Source organism: Girardinichthys multiradiatus, chromosome 21 (assembly GCF_021462225.1).
Source record: "Girardinichthys multiradiatus isolate DD_20200921_A chromosome 21, DD_fGirMul_XY1, whole genome shotgun sequence".
Classification (NCBI taxonomy): domain Eukaryota; kingdom Metazoa; phylum Chordata; class Actinopteri; order Cyprinodontiformes; family Goodeidae; genus Girardinichthys; species Girardinichthys multiradiatus.
This window is the reverse complement of record NC_061813.1, coordinates 26,977,831-26,998,841: the sequence shown is the minus strand read 5'-3', so window position 1 is coordinate 26,998,841 and position 21,011 is coordinate 26,977,831. Positions and strand designations below refer to the sequence as shown.

The 21,011-nt window shown below is 39.7% G+C and overlaps 1 protein-coding gene and 1 long non-coding RNA gene across 3 annotated transcripts; both read right to left on the bottom strand.

Annotated features, from left to right (window-relative positions):
- LOC124857945 (U2 snRNP-associated SURP domain containing) lies at window positions 1-17,542 on the bottom strand. Of its 2 annotated transcripts, XM_047349551.1 has the most exons (26): window positions 17,438-17,542; window positions 16,633-16,731; window positions 16,403-16,517; window positions 15,286-15,410; window positions 15,119-15,189; window positions 14,933-15,021; window positions 14,750-14,785; window positions 14,563-14,645; window positions 13,651-13,816; window positions 13,345-13,556; window positions 12,916-12,959; window positions 9,677-9,781; window positions 9,512-9,578; window positions 9,248-9,411; window positions 6,730-6,892; window positions 6,570-6,649; window positions 6,397-6,484; window positions 6,151-6,285; window positions 5,375-5,564; window positions 4,497-4,577; window positions 4,370-4,421; window positions 4,130-4,277; window positions 1,845-1,955; window positions 1,631-1,758; window positions 1,355-1,540; window positions 1-532 (listed from the first exon to the last, which is right to left on the bottom strand). In XM_047349551.1, the coding sequence occupies exons 1-26, from the start codon at window positions 17,477-17,479 to the stop codon at window positions 394-396; spliced, it is 2,919 nt and encodes a 972-aa protein (XP_047205507.1). In that variant the 5' UTR covers window positions 17,480-17,542; the 3' UTR covers window positions 1-393. The 2 variants fall into 2 exon arrangements, with proteins under 2 accessions (XP_047205507.1, XP_047205508.1); XM_047349552.1 differs by lacking the exons at window positions 12,916-12,959; window positions 13,651-13,816; window positions 14,563-14,645; ... (5 more) ...; window positions 16,633-16,731; window positions 17,438-17,542 and having other exon boundaries at window positions 13,345-13,532.
- A 2,380-nt stretch (window positions 17,543-19,922) lies between these two features.
- On the bottom strand, window positions 19,923-20,219 carry LOC124858425. Its single transcript, XR_007035830.1, has 2 exons — window positions 20,080-20,219; window positions 19,923-19,981 (listed from the first exon to the last, which is right to left on the bottom strand). It is a non-coding gene; the product is annotated as an uncharacterized LOC124858425 (long non-coding RNA).
- Between the last annotated feature and the right edge of the window lie 792 nt (window positions 20,220-21,011).

Sequence of the window (21,011 nt, the reverse complement as noted above, 5' to 3'; positions counted from 1 at the left end):
TTTATCGGTCATTGCGTCAGATATTTTAAAAATGACACTTGTTTATTAGGAATTCCTTTTAATGTGAACTACAAAAACAGAAGTCGACAGCATGAACGTAAGACTTTTCCTCACTCTACACGGCTGTGGTCTACCACATGGATGGTTTCCATTGGAAGGTGAAGAATTTAGGACACAAAACCACATTTTTTTTTTTAAATCTTTACAATATAAAACAGCACTGGCCCCATCTACCCGATACACCAGATAGCAACCCATGCAACGCCCTCCACTTTGTCCTTCCGCTAACCTTCAGGCATCGTAGATCCTCAGCTGCCAAATCAGTCCACCTTTAAATCATGTGGGGGGGGGGACAATGAGAGGGGCTGGTTTACGAGTGGAAAATAAATGATGTCAGTGTTTGTTCTTCTTTGATTTCTTGTGAGATCGGTGGGGAGATCTGGATCTGGAGCGGGACTTCTTAGTTGATTTCTTGGGTGTTTTGGAGCGCGACCGCCTCGATCGTTTTGGCGTGCGAGGTGAAGATGGGGATCTAGTGGGATTTAAAGCGATATTACAGATTTTAATTTTCCACAACTCATTTTAAAAACATCTGTTACAAATGAAACCAGATGTTTACATACACCTTAAAAGGAAAGCAATTAGTCTCACTGTCTAACATCAAATCAGACAAAACCTTTGCTGTTTTTATATTTAGATGCCAGAATTACAGCAGAAGGAATTATTTTTTTTACTAACTCCAAAATCACAAATTGACATTGTTAATCTTTCGTAGAAATGCCCTTTGAACTGTACGACTTAGGTCAAATGTTCCCAAAAGCTTCTCACAATAGTTTACTGGAACTGTGGCCCATTCCTCCTGACAGAACTGACCATCTTGCCCATATCGTCTACCGCACTAAGATCAGAGCTTCATGATGTCCACGCCAAAACTGTAGCTAATTTAGTATGATTCGGGTCATCGTTGTTTTCACACGTCTCATTTTGTCATTTAGTTAATATAAATAACTTTAGTAAACATGGCTGACTTACTTTAGTCAGATTTAATGTCATACAGTGAGAAAACAAATATGTCTTTATATCCATCTCTCCCTGCTTGCCCATGCAGGGTGGCGGGGCAGCTGGTGCCTATCTCCAGTGGTCATTGGGCGGGTTCCGCCATGGACAAGTCACCTCCGTCACAGGGCAACTCAGGGCAAACCAACCATACACACACACACACACACACTCTTAAGGGCAATTTAGAGTAACCAATAAACCAAATAGTTGTGGTTTTTGGACTGAATGAGGGAAGTCTTTATAAGCAGTGTATGCAAATACCTGGTTTCAACAATTTATACACAGGCCGTCTTACCTCTTGGAAGATTTTTTGTTGCTGGAGCGAGGGCTGTCTTTATGGGTCGAGCGGGTTGATGTGTCTTTAGAATACGATCGATCAGAGCGTTCCGATCTCTCGGAGCGCTCTGAACGCGGTGAGGATGACCGGCCTCGTCTGCTGCCGGTTCTTGGTGGACTGGGAGACCCACTGTGATGCCTCTTTCTGTGAGGAGGGGGAACGTGTCAAAATGCATATTAGACCAGTTGAATCTTGACTTTAGAAATCTGACTCTACACAAAATGTCTGCATCACCTTTCTTTCCTGGTTGGTGTGTCATCCTTCTCCTTCTCCTTCTTCAGCTCTTTTAACCGCGACTCTGCTTTCTCCTTTTCTTTTTTCTCCTTTTCTTTCTCACGCTCAAGTTTTTCTTTTTCTTTTTCCTTTTAAAAAAGTAACCAAAGGAGTCAGTCTATTGTTCGGTGCTGTAACAGATAAAGTCTGAGGTAACAGCGTCCAATTTCCATACCTTCTGTAGCAGTTTGTCCCTGTAGTGCTCCACCTGCTCCTGAATACTCTGCCCAGGCTTCTTGGGTCTTTTCCCAGACTCCAGCTCATCCTGGAACTTCATGACTTTAACCTGATTTCAAAACATGCAAATGATAAACGAATTGTCAAAAAAGCTTTTGCATCATGATTTGGTGCGGCTGCTGCTCCAGACCTTATTGATTTTGGCCTTCTAATATTTCATGTTAACCCTGCTTTTTTTCAGTGTGGTATGATAACAACATGCAACTTCTGTGATTTATTTTTTTTCATTTAAAAAAGAAATGGGTGTTTGAAGTTACTGTAGATATACTCTAATCTACACAGGGTCAAAATAATACACCAAATAATATTTAGTAAAATGTTCCTTGGCAAGATGCAAGGAAAATATGTTTTGCTCCCTCTGGCATAATTCAGGCTGAATAGTTGACACCTTTTATTGTTCATTAAAATCTTTCATGGCAGAGACCCAGCTTTTACTCGCCGCCATTACAGAAGCGTAACTTTGGGTTCATTTTCCTGTTGAAACACCCAATTGTGTCCAAGTGTTGATATGAGGTCAAGTTAAAGAGTATTGAGGTGGGAATCATCTTAATGAGTCTTTATTTAATTTCCCTTTGGGATTAATAAAGTATTTTTGAGTTGAACTGATTGAATGCTACCACCACAATAAATCTTTTTCTCAAGACGGCATTCAGCTTGTCCATGCGGCCTAAAGCAAATGTAAGTTGGGCTTGAAGATTTTGGAGCAGGGGCTGCTTTCTTTGCTGGTGCTCCTTTCAGACCATACTGATATCTGTTCGACCAATATGTCCTAAAACGAATATGTTCAACCCTTAACGTAGCTGTGAACAGTGAGCCGGAGTCTCTAAACACTTGTTTCAACACAAGAAAAACAGAAGCCGATTTTTTTTGTAACCCAACCCGTCAAGTTCAAAAACCATCGCTGATCTTTGGCTAATGATTTACAAAACGGTACATTAGACCCGGTCAAACAAATCTACAAAAACAAACCAGTACAAATCCCTCTGACCAAAAATCCGACCAAAGAGATGCTGAACTGTGACAACACACATAAAAAACAGATAGAAGCCAAGCAACAAAACATCAGACCAATGTTCAGTGGCCAGAGGAGCAGCCCTTTAAGTTGAGTTTAAAGTTCCTGTGGTATAATATGACTGGGAACCATGTTAAATTCTCTAGTCATTATGACTGTTCCATATGAGCTCTATCACAGGCAAGACACTTGAGGACTCTTTACATTTCTAAAAGGTGAGCTTCCAGCAAATTAGATGCAATGGTTATGAAAATAGTCACAATATTGTTATTGTGGACATCACACAATGCGATACATTTGTTATATCGCCCAGCCATACACTGATCTTAAACTTGCTTCACTCTGGTGTAATATAGGCTTGAGCTTTGGTGGTTCTTGGATTGTTTCTAGACATCCTAACCATTGTTCTTCCATTGAAGATGTAAGTTGAGGTCAGAATGCTGAGAAGTGGGAGATAATTGGATGTTCTGAGCAGACAATGACCTAAAACGGTGGTTTTCAATCCTGGTCCTCAGGACCCACTGTCCTTTATGTTTTAGATGTGTCCTGGCTCCAGTTCCCCTGAATCAAATGATTGCATTACCTTTCTCAGAAGCCATCAAGGGCTGCAAAGGCCCATAAGTCAGGTGTGTGAAGAAAGGGAAACACCTGTAGGTTGGTGGGTCCCGAGGACCAGGATTGAAAACCACTGACCTAAAACACCTCAGAACATGTCTTGGAACAGATAAAGCAGATGAATATTATGCTCTTGAAAATAATGGTCTACAGTTAAAAGGAGGTCTAGTTTAAATGAACCATCTACTTTTCTTTTTTTGTTTTATTTTGTGGCACTAGTGGCCTTTATTTTGAAAGTCAACTAACAGGAAATGGGATGGGGAAGACATGAAGCAAAGGCTGCATTGAGGACTAAGGCCTCCATATATGGTGACAAGCTCTACCTCAGCGCCTCCTCCCATCTGCCATTTCTTATATGAACAGTGGTCAAATATTCAACGTCATTGTGCTATTAGTTCAAATATATGTATATACACATTTGAAACCTGTGTTTGTACCATAATCTCAGACTTGCAGTTGTATGATCATTCGACTTAGAAAAAAGAATAAAAACAATAATGTTTAAAGCCCAAAATGAATAAGACATTCATGGTGATAGTTATTGTATGTAAACTTTTAACTGGAATATATGTGCAGTTAGTAAAATCCAAACAAACCTCAATCTCTCTGAGCTTGGTGCGTTTCTCCTCATTCATTTCAGACATCTTGGCCTTATTATCAGCGTCGTCTCTGATGGGGTTGGAGTAGCTCTGATTATCCTCAGAGCGAGGACTCTTCTCTTCATCATCACTGTTGGCTTCACCCCTACAGAAACACAATAAAGGCAGTGAACATAGTATGCAAGTCCATAAGAACATATTCACCCCGAACAGAAGGGGAAAACAAAGCCAACTCACTTTTTTGCTTCTTCAGGTTGCTCAAATATCTCCCATTTTGAGGTTGTTACAGCTGAGTAAAGAATCGTTCAATTACAAAGAAAGAAAATATATCTATGATTAACAGTTAAAGGCTTCCCAACATTACCTTGAGCCTGTAACTCTGCCTCATCCACCGCTTCCCATTTTGAGGGTGCAACCTTGAAAGTTGCTCCTGCAGACTGATCCACTGTCAGGACCAGAATGAATATTTAGCGTCATATTTGTAAATCTGAAACAATCCATTATGAACAGCTACTTATAATTAGGAATGTCCTGATCACAATTTGTTTTCCCTCCTGTACTGATCCTAATCAATAAGGATTAGGAAGCTGCGGAAGTACCACACATCATGAAAGGTTAGAAAACTAATAACATGTATGCAGTACAATAAAAAAAAAGTTTGTTTAAGATTATCAAACACATTTTCATATCAGACTAATAAAAACCAATCAAAGGTAAAATTGATTTCCAGTGGCTGTTCTGTAGAATTAAGAAATCCCTTAAATAGAACCTGGCAACATGAAGGTTGAAAAGAGGGCATGTACTTTTTCACTGCTCCATGTTTGAAACCCCTTATGAAAAACGGTTTCATATAAACAGTTAGCTGCAGTGATATGCTAACACTAGCATGTTTCCTCACTGTTTTGATAGGACTAGTCTCTAATTAGGCGCGTAATTAGCTAATATTTCAATGTGCTTCCAGTCCATCGTGTAGATAACACTTGTCCTGCTGCATAAACTCAGCTATTTGCTTTGAAAGTCATAAACTTTACTGGCTAGTCTTTTAGCTGCCCTCTGAGCAGCTGCTCCTCCTACACAGAGAGCCATCTGTGGATCCCTGAGCTGAACGGGTCACAAACCAGACAGACAAGGAGCTGCAGAACAGCAACAGGTATTAGGAGCCTAGTTTCTTCAGGGATCCAATTACAGTTGTTCAGGACATCCCTATTTATGACCACCTGTGCCGGTCCCTGCTTCACTCACAAGGTATTCCATCTATGTCATCATCGATGGACTTAATAGGAACCCCATCTAAATCATCCAGAGGGGCTCCATCAATTGGTGCTCCATCAATGGGTCCTGCATCAATGGGAACCCCGTCCACATCCTCCAGAGGAGCGCCATCTACAAACTCGGCCAGCGGGGCGCCATCGAGGTCTTCTGCAGGTTCAGGCTGAAACAGAACAACAAAGAGAAATTCAAGCTAGAACCTAGGGATGGGTACCTTTCACATGTGATCCGATACCCGGTACTCAACAGTACCAGTTTTTAGTACTTTTTTTGTGTGTTTATGTGGTAATGTTAATTCGTTTAATAATAAAATCTCAATCTTGTGCTTAATCAGATAAAACGTATTCCCGCATTTGGCCTTAAACTTCCTGTCACAAATATTGCAGCGAGCGTAATCTGCATCGCATTTTAAAAAGTGGAGCCATACTTTCAAGCACTTTCTATCAGACATTCTTTGTCGACGGTACCAGCGGCTACAGATGCCATTATGTTCTTGTGGGTTCAATGCTGTGTTCATGTCAGCCATGGAAAATTGCCCACTCTTCCACTCCCTCAGTGTCATGGTGATGGGTTTAGGTACCAAAACATGGTACCGTTTGATTTTACATGAATAGGTACTCTGTAGTACCGACGGATTTTGGTCGGTACCTATAAAAGTACCGGATTCAATACCCATTCCTACTAGAACCCAAGCATGTGGTGTCAAAGTTAAGATAAAAATTCAGAGGACTTGATGTGCATGTATTTACCTCTACAACAACAGGGACCTCCTTTTCTGCAGAGAGATTAACAAGACCCAGGAAGATGTTCTGCAGCTTAATGAGGAAGGGATCGGGGTACACGGCCCAATCCTCCCACGCCCGAAAACATGACATCACCCGTTGCTACAAGGAAGAAAAAAGGAAAGAAACAGACGAACATGTAGACCTGGTGATGTGGGTCACTAGCAAATTAAACCATCTACCTCATGAAGGTTGTGGACCTAATGTCGGTACCTTAAAGTTCTCGCTCTGCAAGTGTCCTTGGATCGTCTTGTATGTGGTGTTGAGATCAGAGAATATCTGGCAGAGCTTCGTCTCAAAACTATTGAGAACAAAAACAGATGAATTAATTGAGGTGTATTCATTTAAAAACGACCAGCCGCGTCTAATTAAAGTAAACAACTTACTATTTTCTGTAGTAAGACGCATTGGATACTTTGGCAGAAGAGTTGTACAGCACATCAGAAACGAGATATAACCGTGCAATCTGAAACATTAAAACGCAGCATGTAGGTTAAAGCTCGTTGAAGAATGTTTGGTGGAGTGTAGGAATGAGCTCTGCCTTGCCTTCTTGGGTAGAGGCGTCTTTAGAATGGAGAGGGACTCTGCGATACAATCCACAATCTCCTCAGCAGCTTCAGCGTGGTTCAGACAAAACAGCATGGCCTCTGCAACGTCTCCCCTCCTTGGAGACAAACCACGGAGCATCTCCTCCAGTTTGTCCCGCTCCCTGCACACATCGTAGCAAGTTTATAACTAATCACAGTCCATACTAAAGGGTGCACCTCCAGTCCTCGAGAGCCAGTGTTCTGCATGTTTTTGATGTCGCCCTGGTAGAACAGACCTGAAGTAAATGAATGGCTCATTACGAGGGTTCTACAGAACCTGATGAGGAGACATTTCCAGCTCTGCTGGAGCAGGAACACATCTAAAACATTCTGAACACTTATGGACAGGGGTTGGCCACCCATGGTTTGTACTCGCATATCAAATCTAGTAACACTATCTAATCATCCTTCTCATCTTCGACTTATTTGAGGTAGGACTGTGAATGTAGCAGGTCCATCAGGAAAACCCTAACACCCCTCTCAGTAACCAGATAAAGGGCTAGGTGTGCCTGCCAGCAACTTATAAGTCTGCCTCCGGGATCTCCTCCCAGTATGATAAAACTCCAGGAGGCATCCTGACCCATCTCCACTGACTCCTGTCAGAGGAGAGCAGCAGCCACGTCACTCCAAGCTCTCCTGGATGATGCAGCTCCTCATCTTGAGCCCCATCCAGGCTTTGGCAGTTTCTACCTAACTTTTATACCAGCACACTTTCAATTTGTCCCTTCCTACTTTCACTTCATACCCAGCTACTTTAAATCAACGCACCAATTTTACAATTGCTTTTAATGAACTATTTCGATGTACTGATATTTAATGTTTGTTTTACTTTGACAGCACTGTGATCCATGTCCTGAAATGTAAAATAAAATAAAGTTTCACTTACCATAGCTGTTACTCTAAGCATTTTCATAAATTAAAAGAAAAAAACAATGACGAAAATGTTCAAATCTGATGTATAAATTCGTATCAAACCATATTTTCACTGGTCGCAGGTTTTATTCCCATCTGAAACAACTGATTCTTAAGATATCAAGGCAGATTGTGACCTTTGATCAAACCAAAATTACTCCACACGACCTCCAGCACGTGGATATTTATCAGGCTCTTAAAAACACATTTCCTTAAAAGTGGTGTAGAGTATAAGTAGAATATAAATAAATATGTTAGACTGAAAGCAGGTATCAATCAGTGTAACTGCTCCATTTGCAGTAGAAACTGACCCCTGACCTAGACAGAGCGATCCATCTTTACCCAGCTGAGAACCATGGGCTCAGTTCTAGAAGAGCTGACTCTCACCCCTGCCACAATCTAAAGATGACGCTTTGGAGACCCCAGCAGAACTGCATTAACTAAAAAAAAAAAAAGAGATGTGATCCAGAGGTTCCAAACCAGACACCTTCCTCTCCATGACTACATCTTAAGATACCGTCTGTGACCACCACACACAGGATCAGCGAGCGGGGGCAGCCTGATGGAGATAAACCTGCGCTGAGAACAAGCTCCACTGTGTCAAAAATGTGGACACAGTCATAAGCCTTTTCCAGACCCACAAAACACATGCAACCACACAAGAAAACTCATGTGACCCCCCTCATTAACTGCATGAAGGTAGAGATCTGGTAAACCGTTCCACAGACAGGAAACCCTCCAGATTTCTGTGCATGTTCACCTCAGATAAAAACCTCCAACAACTTGAAACAATGCTGTTGGATTGAGCATCAATAAAGTCCTACACATATTGTAATAGGTGGTGGTTCCATGGGTTAAAACATTTCCAGCTTAACATTTCTTCTCCCATGGTTTTCACTCACCTCTTGCTTAGGGTGACGGAAAAAGGTGAGTAAAAAAAAGAGACAGCACTATTGCGAAAAATGCGATTTAGATTATTTTTCATTCAGTTTTCATGGCTGTAAACTGACTAAGGAGATCACAGCATCGTTGTCCAGGGTTTGATTGAGCCAACATAGTGGAGAACAAGGGTCCAGTTACTCTACTGGCTGTACTGTTCAGGCTCCTAAGCTCATCTGCCCCATGTTTAATAACGCTGATCGACCTGTAAAACTCAAAAAGAGCCCCAACATCAAACCCTTTACTGTGTAAACTGAAATATTTAGGGGTTTAGACATTTTTAGTGCCAATGTCTCAACTCTCAAATAAACTGTCTTGAAATCACCAATGCAGAGTCAAATTAGTTTTTACCCCCCCCCCCACGTCTTAAAAACCCGGTTTAAATCCCCTCAGGTTTTTATGTTGTTGTGTTTTTGGGCTCTTTGTAGTCGGTTTTATCATATTTTGTGTTCCATTTGTATTTATTCTACCTGTTTGTTTTTTTGGAAAGTACTTTGATCAGCTTTGCTTTTAAATGTGTTATAGATATAAATTGACATCATTAATAGTCAAAAGTTAAACAGCAAGTTAAATTCTAATAGTACTCCAAATAAAATCTGCAACCATTCAAAAGATTATAACCATACTCGTCTTTCAATGAGCCTTTCTTGTTGGCCTCCTCTTCTTCTTCCTCTTCGTCACCATCATCATAAGGACCGTGAAGGTACGGATTAAGAGGAGGCGGACGCCATAAAGAGCCATTTTTAAACATTCTAAAGTCCTCTGTTCGCCATTTGGCTGGAGATTCACCCTGAAAAACGAACCATTTACTTTTAATATAAAAACATAGAAACAACTGGAATGAATGTGATCACAAAGTAAAAGTTTATTTCCCAACGTGAAGAACGAACCTGCAGTATAGTGTAGAGTTTCCAACGATAATATACATGTGCTGGGCTCTGGTTGTCAAACAGAAACCTGAAAGAAAACAGAAAGCCATCAGAACGTCATCTGTGTAAACACTAATCAGCTAGTCGTAGAAAGAGTAAACATATTTGTTGGCTAATTCAACGGACCTGTACATTGGATTATTGATCTCTCTGTTCATGATCATGGCTTCAAACATTGGGCCTTCACGCACCACAAATTCGATCATGCGGTGGATGAGAGAGAGCAAATTCCTACAAGAAAGACACAGTTAAAGCAAACTGATTCAGACTGGACTGGAGTCTTGAGCACTACTTCCAGCCTGCCTTATTAAAGCCTAAATTATGCTTGGCGGTTTGACACCTGCAACACTTAGCTCGCAAATTTACCCTATTCGTCATTTATAATTACACCATTCATCACTCAAAAAGCTGAAGGACACAATCACAAGCATCCTGTAGTTTTTGGACACAACTAAAATGCCCTGGACTGGTGACACTAGCAGGAGACGGTGAGTAAATCACTACTCTAGATATACAACATTATATTTATTTATATATATATATATATATATATATATATATATATATATATATAGAACTGTTATGTTATAGGACAATTATTTTTTAAAGATATCTAAAAGGGAAAAACTTTTTAAAGGGTGTCAAATCACCAGTAATAAGTTAAGCATAACTGTAACTATATCTTTGGATTATTTTTTAACAAAGATACCAAAAATTAAAACGCAATGATTTGAAACCAAAACAAATTAGTTTCAAATAAATTAATCTTTTCTATAACTTAAGGTAATTTATTCAATATTGCAGGGTTTCTGTAAATTAAAGACATTTTTAAGATTATTTTTTTTAAGACCTTAATGAATTCCCAATAAATAATGTAAGTTAGTTAACATAATGGCTTTTTCAATTATTCTTAAGTCTTAATTGAAAACTAAAGTTTATTCAACTCCGGCACACAAGTCCATGTTTGCTATGATATAAGACGATGAAAAAAAAAAAAAAAACAATCAGAGGAATATGAGATCTGAATAAGAAAATTTCAACCATTTCGTAAGAAATTTGAACTTTTTAAACCCTACGATTGAGATTAATAAATCGGAAGACGAAGGCTGGAGAAACCCTGCAATATGTCAACACCTGTGTTTATCAAGGCAGAACTGATTTTAATTACATTGCACTGCCAGAATCACATCAAATAAATATCTTACAGAAATAAGCAACAAGTAGAGCTGTATATATCTGGGAAAGAAGTAGGGAGCATTAAAAAGACGTTGTGTTGACAAAAACTTTTGCCACTACAACGGCTTTCAAATCCCATTCAACTCCAGACTAATTTGAAGTTAAAAAGAAAAAAAATACAGGATTTTCTTGCCTGACCTAGATTAGCTACTGGTGGACTTTGTGCTGACTGAATCTGGTGCAAAGGGGATTATTTTAAGGGAAAATGTGTCTTGCAGCTTGTATACAACTAGCCTGAATTGGCCAACAAGACAAAGGATGTCTTTTATTTGACAACACAGATAACATTTACGTGTATTGGAGCCGATCGTACCAATGGCGGGGTAAAATTCTGTATACTTTCCCAATCCATCCCATGATGATTTTCAGGTCCCTCGCTGCTGCAGACAGTTCAACTTGTGCTGCTCACCAAGGCCAATGTCAAAGGTCATTCAGAAGCTAATTCTATTGTGGGTTTGTTGGCATGGGGCCAGATTTACTAAGTTCGCCCATAGAGTGACAGAGGCCAAGGGGGGAGACGGTCTGAGTGAGCAATGGCCAGAGAGATGGCTTCCAGAAGTACAGATCTAGAATCAGCAGATTATGAATGTGGTAGAGTTCGATGTCACTAATCTAGATTAAAACCATCAACTGTTTATGATGTGGAGGTATGAAAGTGATCATGTTTTGCTACAGATCTGGATTTTTTGTAGTAAGACTTTGCGATGCAGTTACCAGTTATAGATCCCTTATCTTTGCTAGAAAGATTTCATTTTACAGTGAGTTTCTTAAAGTCAAGAAATCCTTAGATCAGCGGAAGGAAGAGCAAAATCAGACGGGGCACACGTTTTAGCTGACTCGGGCAATTTAAAACAAGCCAAACTGAAAATGTTTGCATCTGTGATTGATCATCCTACAGGATTGTCAGCTTTGCTTTCCTGTACGATAAAAATGCTGCCTTGACATTTCAAAACACAACAGAATGCTAATATTGTATACTACTGTACTACTGAATGTAACTGTTGTAGTGAAGTATGCTTTTTGATAATGGGTACGTTTTATTTTGAGTGCAAATGTTTTAGGAAAGCTCCTAATGTCTGCAGTGTTAATATCATCAAAAACACTTGAGATGATTTTTAAAAAAACTTTTTGCCACAGCAATAAATATCATGATCAGATTTTAAGTTGATATTGGTCATATCTACTGGTTAGTAAGAAAAGCAAAAATCCAATCTATTTCAGGTCCATGAACGTCCCATTCTAACCGCTACCAGATGGTGCTGACAACAACACAGCTTTTCAACTTCCAACTTCTGTACATTATAGAACATGTTGGATTTGGAAATTTCAACAGCTAGGGGGTCACATTCTCTAGGGAATACACACAGAGACTGCGCTTTAGTAATGCTAACACAAACTACTAATATAAGACTGTGTGAAGCCACCTGTGCCCCAAATCTATACCTCTGCTCACAACAGGAACAATTATTTAGGATGTGGTCCTTATATCTTCCTCTATTACAGTTGTTAAAGATGAATCTAAATTGGTTAAATTTGGTACCAAGGGAGGAGAGGTAATACGAAGACAGAGGACGGGAGAAAGCTTTAGCAGCGCATGTTTTTTATCTCTGTATTTATCTACACTTTGATATTTACTTGCTAGTGGAATTTTAATATCCCTGAAGGAATCTTCACAAGGGATCAATAAAGTTTTGGGTTTTGCAACACGGTCTGGTAGTTTGGAAGTGATGTCAGTGAACATATGATTTCTGGCTTTCTGGCTAGTTGTTAACCTTCCGCTGCTCTGAGGACTTAATCACTTTCTAAAAAGACACTGAAACAAGACATTTCTCCACTAAATGTAAGGGAACCGTGATGATATCTTCACACATCCTCTCTTCAAAAAAAATCTGAACTAATCCTTTTAAAGTAAAACAAGAACGATTGTGGTAAATGAAGGATAAAACGTGTCAGTGTTACATGATGTGCAAGCATAAAAACAGTGTCGATCTGTCTCAACCATTGCTCATCCACACTGAACAGCCCCCTGTAGCATGCAGTGATCAATTGATCAAATTTTTAGCTTCAAAATGGGATGTTACTTTCTTTTCTAAGTTTGTACACCAATTTGAAAAAAGAAAAACATGTACCTTTCTGTTGGGATAACCACTTTGACTATGGCTTGCGACAGAGTCTGTATATGAAGTCACATCAGATAATAAACAATAGAATGTGAGTATTGTTAAATAGGCAACAGGTGAAAAAATATAAAAAATGCATTTCAAAATTCAGAGAGAACTAATTTCCTTTTACTAAACGCCAAAAACCCATGATACTTTACCACATTAGCCATAAACACTTATTTATAACACAGGCTAACTGAATATATCCAAACTTTTCCTACTTTGAATCTACTAAAACATATTTAACAATTAAAAAAAAAAGAAAAAAAAAAACAACCAAGTAAAGCAACTTTAAACAAAAGCTGCACTGACTGCCAACTACAAAGGCTAACAGAATACCAGCACAATTAAACACTGCCATATGCCATGAAAGCTCAGGCTGACATTCTGAGTTACCTTCTCAAACTCCTCCTTGTTTTTGGGCGGAGGAATAATTGGAGCATTGGGGTTCTTTAGCCTCTCTCGGGGCTGCGCGTTGAAGGGTAAGCCGGAGGGAGGTGGTGGGAGTGTGTGCTCCATCATGGACGGAGGGATATATATGGGATGGGGTGGAATGGGCACTCCCTTGCCCCATCCTAATTTCATTTCAAAGTTCATGATAATTTTCCCTATAATTTATGGAAAGCAGAAACAGGAGGTGTGTATATTATCAGGGTGGAATGAAATATAAGCAATTTGTGAGGTCCTTATAAAGGAAAGTACCATTTAGGTTCTTGAGGGCTCGCTCAGCATCCCTCCGGTTCATAAAGGCCACAAAGCCACAGTTCCTCTCCCGAGCCCTCTCCTCATCCGTCCTCGGCCACATGATTTTCACACTGGCCAGGGGGCCATACCGGCCAAATTCTTGACACAACATCTCCTCATTCATCTGTAATAATTCAAATAGGAAATATTTATGCAAAATGCAGGGACAGAAATAACCCTGTGCAAACAAACATACTTAATCCGTTGAAAGGCACTAAATCTGAAACAACTCTGAATAAAAGCACAAACTATTCATTTTTCTGGGAATTTATTTAATTAACCAAAAACAAAGTAACGGATAATTGTCAAAGAATTTAAAAAACACAAATGATTTAATTTTAATTTCACATCAAAAAAATAATACCCCTAAATAAAACCTAGTGCACCCAATTACCAGTTGAAAGGATGTAATTAGTGAATAGCGTCTACATGTGTAACAGAGTATGAATACAGTTGCTCTGTCATGGCCCCAGAGGTTTCAGAAAACAAACAGCACCATTAAGACCAAGGGAAGCACCACACAGGCCATGTAAAAAGTAGTGAAGAAAATGAAATCAGGGTCAGGATTAAAAAACAACATCCCAAGCCTTTAACAGCTCTCAGATCAATCCAACATCTGAACATGGAGACAGTACAGTGCAACTGCAAACCTACCAAGACATGGCCGTCCACCTAAACTGACAGGCGGGGCAAGGACAACATGAATTAGAGCAGCCAAAAGGCTCATGTTAACTCTGGAGGAGCTGTAGAGATGCACAGCCCAGGAGGACAGCTATGAGTTGTGCATTCTACACATCTGTCCTTTACGGAAGCACTTCCTGAGGAAATCCATTGTTGGATATAAAAAAAAAAAAAAAAAAAGAATGATACCTGTGGATTGATGTTTCCAAGATACAAGTTAGTAGTGGATGGATCGCCGACATCATGGGAACCTGGAGCACAGTCGTCCAAAACTGCAGACACAGAAACAAGAAAAGAATTTCCTGTTGCTGCCTGATAGCTCAACTCATTTTCTTAGCAACTTGGAGATATTCACGTCACTGTAAGTCAAAATTACCACTGGACGGACGGTTTCTTCTTGAAGAACCATCCGCTAAAAGAAGCAGAAAAGCAGTATAAATTTTGTTTCAGTGTGAGAGTATCACAAAGGGGATGGGGAGTTGAGTAAGGCGTGCCGGACTGAGCCGTCTCCAGCCGGGTTAGAACATGGAAGACATTCATGCAGCTTAAATGCACTCACAGGAGCGTCTTCCCTCCGATCCAGGCAGAGGTTCGAAGCGACTGACACGTCCTTTCATCCTGTGTCGTTCATCCCTCTCTTCCTGGATCCTGAAATGAGCGGCACATAATGTAATAATAAACGAAACTATTTGCTTTTACCAGACAATTAGACCAATAGACAATGTGGACATATAATTAATCATACTGTTTAAGCTCTTCTTTAAAAAGCTCCAAGTTGCTCTTCTTCTTTTCCTTTTCACTGCTTTTCTTTGTAGTCTGAAAAACAAAAATGTATTATTACTTTCAAAGTAAAAGCAAAGCATTCCAAAGCACAAACAAAGGACACGGTTAGTTGACTTTGAAAGCACTTACATTTCTTTTGTCTGCTGTTAAAAACTGAGATGGGGTCTCCAAAGGCAGAATGCTCTTTGGCTGGGTCTCAAAACGTGATTTGGGCTTGTATAGCTTGCCCTTTTTGTCATCAGTTACTGATTCCTCTGAAAAGACAAACACAGTAGCTGATTCCAAAATCCACTTATGAAATGTTGGCAGCTTTTCAGTAATTAAAGGGCTAATAACCATACAGGGAATACAAATATGAGGCTGCTATTAGTAATGCTAACAATGCACTCATCCCCAAGATAAAATGCCTAAGACAGTTAGAAATGTCCACTCTGATCACTATTAAGACATTAGTGTAACAGTGTTTAACTGCAGATCTGTGTAACGTCTACTGCTCTCTGTTGCATGTACGTTCTGACGTTGCCTCTGCAGCAAAATACAAACAGCTGATCGGTTATTGAAAGGATCTGTAGGGTTCAGAAAAAAGTCAATAAGCTATAATCTACATTGTAAGGGAAATATGCTGTAAATCTTTTTTAGTACGGTTTCATTAATGGATGCTGCTGTCACATAACATGGAGGATTTTACTCGCTCTGTAGATTTTCAGCATCCAGAAAGCAAAACAAACTGTTTGTTATTTATATTTCTAAAAGAGAAACTGGGAATGGCTAAAATCAGTACCAGCAGGTCAGAGTTTGACAAAATTGCCGATGAGACATCTACAAATCCTATAAAACAATTTCATTACTTTCAGAGTCTGTTTCTTTCTCCCCAAATTATTTTAGTGAACAAAATCAAGTCAGTTGCATCGTAAAGTGTGATTAAAAACAATCAAAAAGGGAAAGCTGTGTCTGAAAATAGATAATATGGATTTCATATGACCTTAAAACACCGGTCACAAAATGTCTGATTTCATATGATTCAATACCATTTCCTATCAAACATAAATGTTGGCCTTTTTTAAATACATTGCCTCTGCAACAATTATCCTTACATACAGTTTATTTTCTGGCATTTCCTTGTGTCAAAAGCAAAACTAAAGTGGTACAAAATAACAGCGATGCAACCTTTTGCAGCTTGACGCACAATTGGAAAAGACCGTCACAACTTGTAATTACGTAACTAAAAACTGCCCAAATGCTGTACCTTTTGGTGCATTGGCGAGACCACCACGGACAAATGCTTTGACCTTGCCCTCTCCTCCTCCTTCAAAAGCAGCAAGAAACTCTTCATAAATCTCTGCTGCCGCTCGCTCATCTTCCTGAACAGGAGGAAAATCAACATAAAACAATCAGATATGAATCCAAATATTTCATGAAGCCTCTTAGAAACGGATTACAAGAGTCATGTTTTTAAAAGAGGAGGTCCGAACTTGCCTTTTTCTTTATTTCATCTTGCTCCTTCTTGCTCAAAGTCCTTTTTGCAACAGCCATCTTTCCAATGCTGAAAGACTTGAGTTTGCTCTCAAGCAGCGCCTGTCAATGTAAACAAAGACAAACCTACGTTTCAACGAAATGTTTAGAACCACTAAGAATGATATTTTCTGTCAGCAACAACTGACTGAGGTAAACAGCAGCTGAGCAAACCCAAAACGTGTTATTTAAAGTGTCACATACTATGACAGCTATTTAGTACGCAACAGTAACTTATAATGCTATATATACAACGACGCAGCAAAACCATGCCAAAATATCTGTTTGGCATTGTGTGCGTTTTGTTTACTATCCACTTTCTTCTAAGTTACAGTGTGAAGACTAAAAATTAGCCAGAGGCCTAACAGGTCGGTGTAAACTGCAGCGGAACTGACTGAAAACAGCACGCTGAGCGGCTAACGTTATCACAATGTTCGGCCCTTAGAGAAAACATACATGTAAATGATCAAGTAAAGATTTGCACGTATATGTTAACCACTCCGTATTCAAATCATCAGCTCTACCTTTAAGCGTTATTTTAAATAACTACACTGAGTTAGTCACGGGTGCCCTAGCTATGTCGTTAGCTTAGCTAAGCTAGCATAGACAGGTTTCGTTAGAGCGGGGTGTCACTTTTCAGTTAGCGCGCGTAGCTCTTACAGGAGCCATCATGTTAACACCAAACGTTTTCCGTCAATGCACAACATTACATAGCTTTCGCCACAATATGAACAGCTTAGCTAACAGGAGAAAAAACGGTAAATTTCACCTTAGCGCTAGCTTTTTGGGAGCCAGGCGTTCGGTCCGCCATCTTTCTGTTCAACTGAAAAGAAAATCGATCACCGATAGCAGCTAAGTTGAAAGCCCAGGCTCTACAATCGAATGCCGAGTAATTGATCCCCCTCCACACTCGTTTTAAATGAAAAGTCTTGTGTTTGCTCAACTAGAAAAAAACAATAAAGAACGGAAACACATGTTTAAGGTTTATCAAAGATGACATTGTATGTTTTCTCTTGATATCGAAATCTGAAAGCCACGGTGAACTTTTTTTGGATTGCATTTTTGATACTGAGTAACTCAACCCACTCAAGACTGTGGAAATGCTGGTGGGCTTTCGGAGAACACCACCCCCATACACCCCCCTCAACAACACTGTATCGTCCGTGGACCACTTCAGGTTCTTAGGAACCACTATCTCTGAGGACCTGAGATGGTCTTCACACATAGACACTGTTCAGAAGAAGGCCCAGCAGAGACTGTACTTCCTGAGGCAACTCAAGAAGTTCAACCTTCCACAGGAGCTGCTGGTCATCTTCTACACTGCCATCATTCAGTCTGTCCTGTCTTCATCCATCTCAGTGTGGTTTGACTCATTCACAAAACAGGACAGGTCCAGACTGCAACGCATAATCAGGTCTGCAGAGAGAATAATCAGGGCTGACCTTCCCTCCATCCAGGACTTATACAGGTCTAGGGTCAGGAAAAGAGCTGCTAAAATCTCTGCAGACCCCACACACCCTGCACATAAACTGTTTAGAGTTTTACCTTCAGGCCGTTGCTACAGAGCACTGTTCACTAAAACCAGCCGCCACAGAGACAGTTTCTTCCCCCAGGCTGTTTCTCTGTTGAACATTCAATAGAGTACAAAACAACAGCATACAGATGTTGCAAATGCACCTTTTTATTATATATGTGTATATTGTACATTGTAAATTTGTATATTCTGTAATGCAAAAATAAAACCAAAGAGCAAAGTGTACCGGAGTCAAATTCCTTGTTTGTATGTACGAACTTGGCAATAAAGCTGATTCTGATTTCACCTGGGAGGCCATGGTTTGGTTGATTTGGAAAGTAGGAAAGCTATGGAGGTGCAACAACAAACAGTGTGAAAATGGATGGTCAATGATGCAAAAAAAGAAACGTTTTAATCTAAACACAAAACAAAGTGTGGCTGAAATCTAATAAACTGAATGCACCTTCTCCACTGGGAAACATGGTGGTGGCAGCATTTCTTAATACATTAAAGTGCAAAATATATTTTGGAGGCAAGTTGCTCATTTTATTTTGGAAAGACATTCAAGGTTTGATCAGATTTTTTGTATGGTAAAAAGGTTCAGGGTCTGCTTCAGACAGAACTGGGACTGAAACATTTATTTCCTACAACCTCTCTATGAAATTTCTAAACTCCTATCAGACATGTTTATGTTTTAGCTACTTAATCATTTTATACTAATCTGCTTAAATATGCCAGAGAAACACTTTTGTTGTGAACTATTGCATTACAATAAAATAAAAACATGATTTGATTGTTGCATGTAATAAAATCCTGGATATTTAATTCAAAAACCAATAACTACACAAAGCAACCAACAGAAATGAAAACCTTTTCCTCCTCTGCCACTGTTCTATACTGGTGCCCCTCAACCAAGAACAAAGTTTTGTATATTTCTGTAAGTCTGTTCAAAGCATGAACCTTACATTTAGATTTATTACACAAGAGTGATTTGTTGTGTTCATTTAGATTATTGGGTTTTACAGGTAAAACAAAATTTTGCTTCTTAGACAATTGAAAAAAAAAAAAACTTAAAAAAAAAAACAAATTCAGTGCATTTAATATAGAAATGTCACCCTACTGAAAAGTAGGTCCATGAACCTCACAGTATATTCACTCAGTTATTGGCTGTGGGTACTTTTGCATGATACCTGCATCAGTGCAGCATGTCATGGAAGCAGACAAGTTCTGCTGGAAAATTAAATTGGCATCTCCATAAAAGTTTGGTATCCATCTGCTGTGATTTAGGATTTGATGGAACACAGTGGATCAACACCAGCCAATGAAATGGCTCCAGAAATGACTGTGGAAATTACACATTTAAGCAACTTGGACCTCAATATCCAAATGAAAGAGGACTTTAGACCACTGTGAAACAGCCCAGTCCAGTTTCTCTTTAGACACTTTAAACAAAGTGTTACAGTTGCCATGTCCTTAACATGTTTGTATATAGTGGCTCACAAAGAACAGACGCCAACTGGAGATCTCGACTTGTGAATTTCCCCTAAACTCTTTAACAGGATTTGTTTTGCAATCCTTTCAAGGCTACAGCATCTGTGTTAATGGTGAAGCCTTTTCTACTACATGTGTTCCTTCCACTCAACTTTCCACTAATATGCTTGGATTCAACACTTTGTAAAGCTTTGTGTCATGTTCGAAAATAGTTCGGACCCACATACAGAGAACACGCAAGAGGAGGAAGTAAAATAAAAGGTTGTTTATTGAGGATAAAGTCAGGAACGGAACGGACGAAATATATCCCTGTAAGGAGAGAAGTGAAAAGAATGGATGAGTACGGGTAACGGAGGGAAAAACGAAACTAAGAGCAAATAGTTATTTTGATACTGAGATCAGCTTACTGAGTTATGATGTCAGCTCGCCAGGGGGAATGAGATTCAGGATCCAGGTCTTAAGCAGGTATATCCGTAAAGAGTTCACTTGGTGCTGTGGAGCTCAGGTTACCGTAAACAAGTTCGATGTGCGCTGGCTTACGTTGGAGGGTGGACAGGGTACGCTTGTGGCTTGGCTCAGGAGATGAAGAGGACAGGAAGCTGCCAGCTTGATGCGAATCCAAACGAAGGTAGATCACAGGATAGGAATCCTCAGAACGAAGACAGGCTTGATCATCCAGAGTAACTTTCAGAAAACGTAGTCCAGAAAACTCAGTGACATAGATCCAAAGCTTAGGCTTTCAAAATCTGCAGAGGAGCAAAAACCAAAGTTAAACGAGGTCGAAGAACGAAGCATAATTTGGAGTGTGGCTAGAGTTTGTACCACTGTGGCAAAACACTCTCGCATTGAAGTGCTGGCAGCCTCCCGCTTAAGTACTCCTCCTGGCAATCAGTGGAATAAGTCGCACCTGTCACCCAGCACACCTGAGAGCTCCAGCACCACCTGAGAATAAGCACATGTAGCAAGCACAAAAACACAAACACACACCCAGATCCTGACATTATGGTTTATTCGCCTTTGTGGAGACTGGAAATAACTGCCGGTGAACTGTCAAAATAGCAATTTGGGTTTTTATGTTGTGTAATAGTCGTAATTTCTGAGAATTGAATAAATCTATGAAAGTTTCTATTTTTTATTTAAATAAAGCGCTTTACGTTAATATTCAAATTTATTGAGACAGTAGCTATGCCATATAAGTCCAGCAGGTGGCACCTTCCTTTTATTCACAGAAGATTGAGCGCTCCCCGCCTTTTGACAGTCAGTGACGATTCTTATTATTATTATTATTATTATTATTATGGAAATTGTTTTTGTCTTAGCCTGTCAAAATTAAATATAT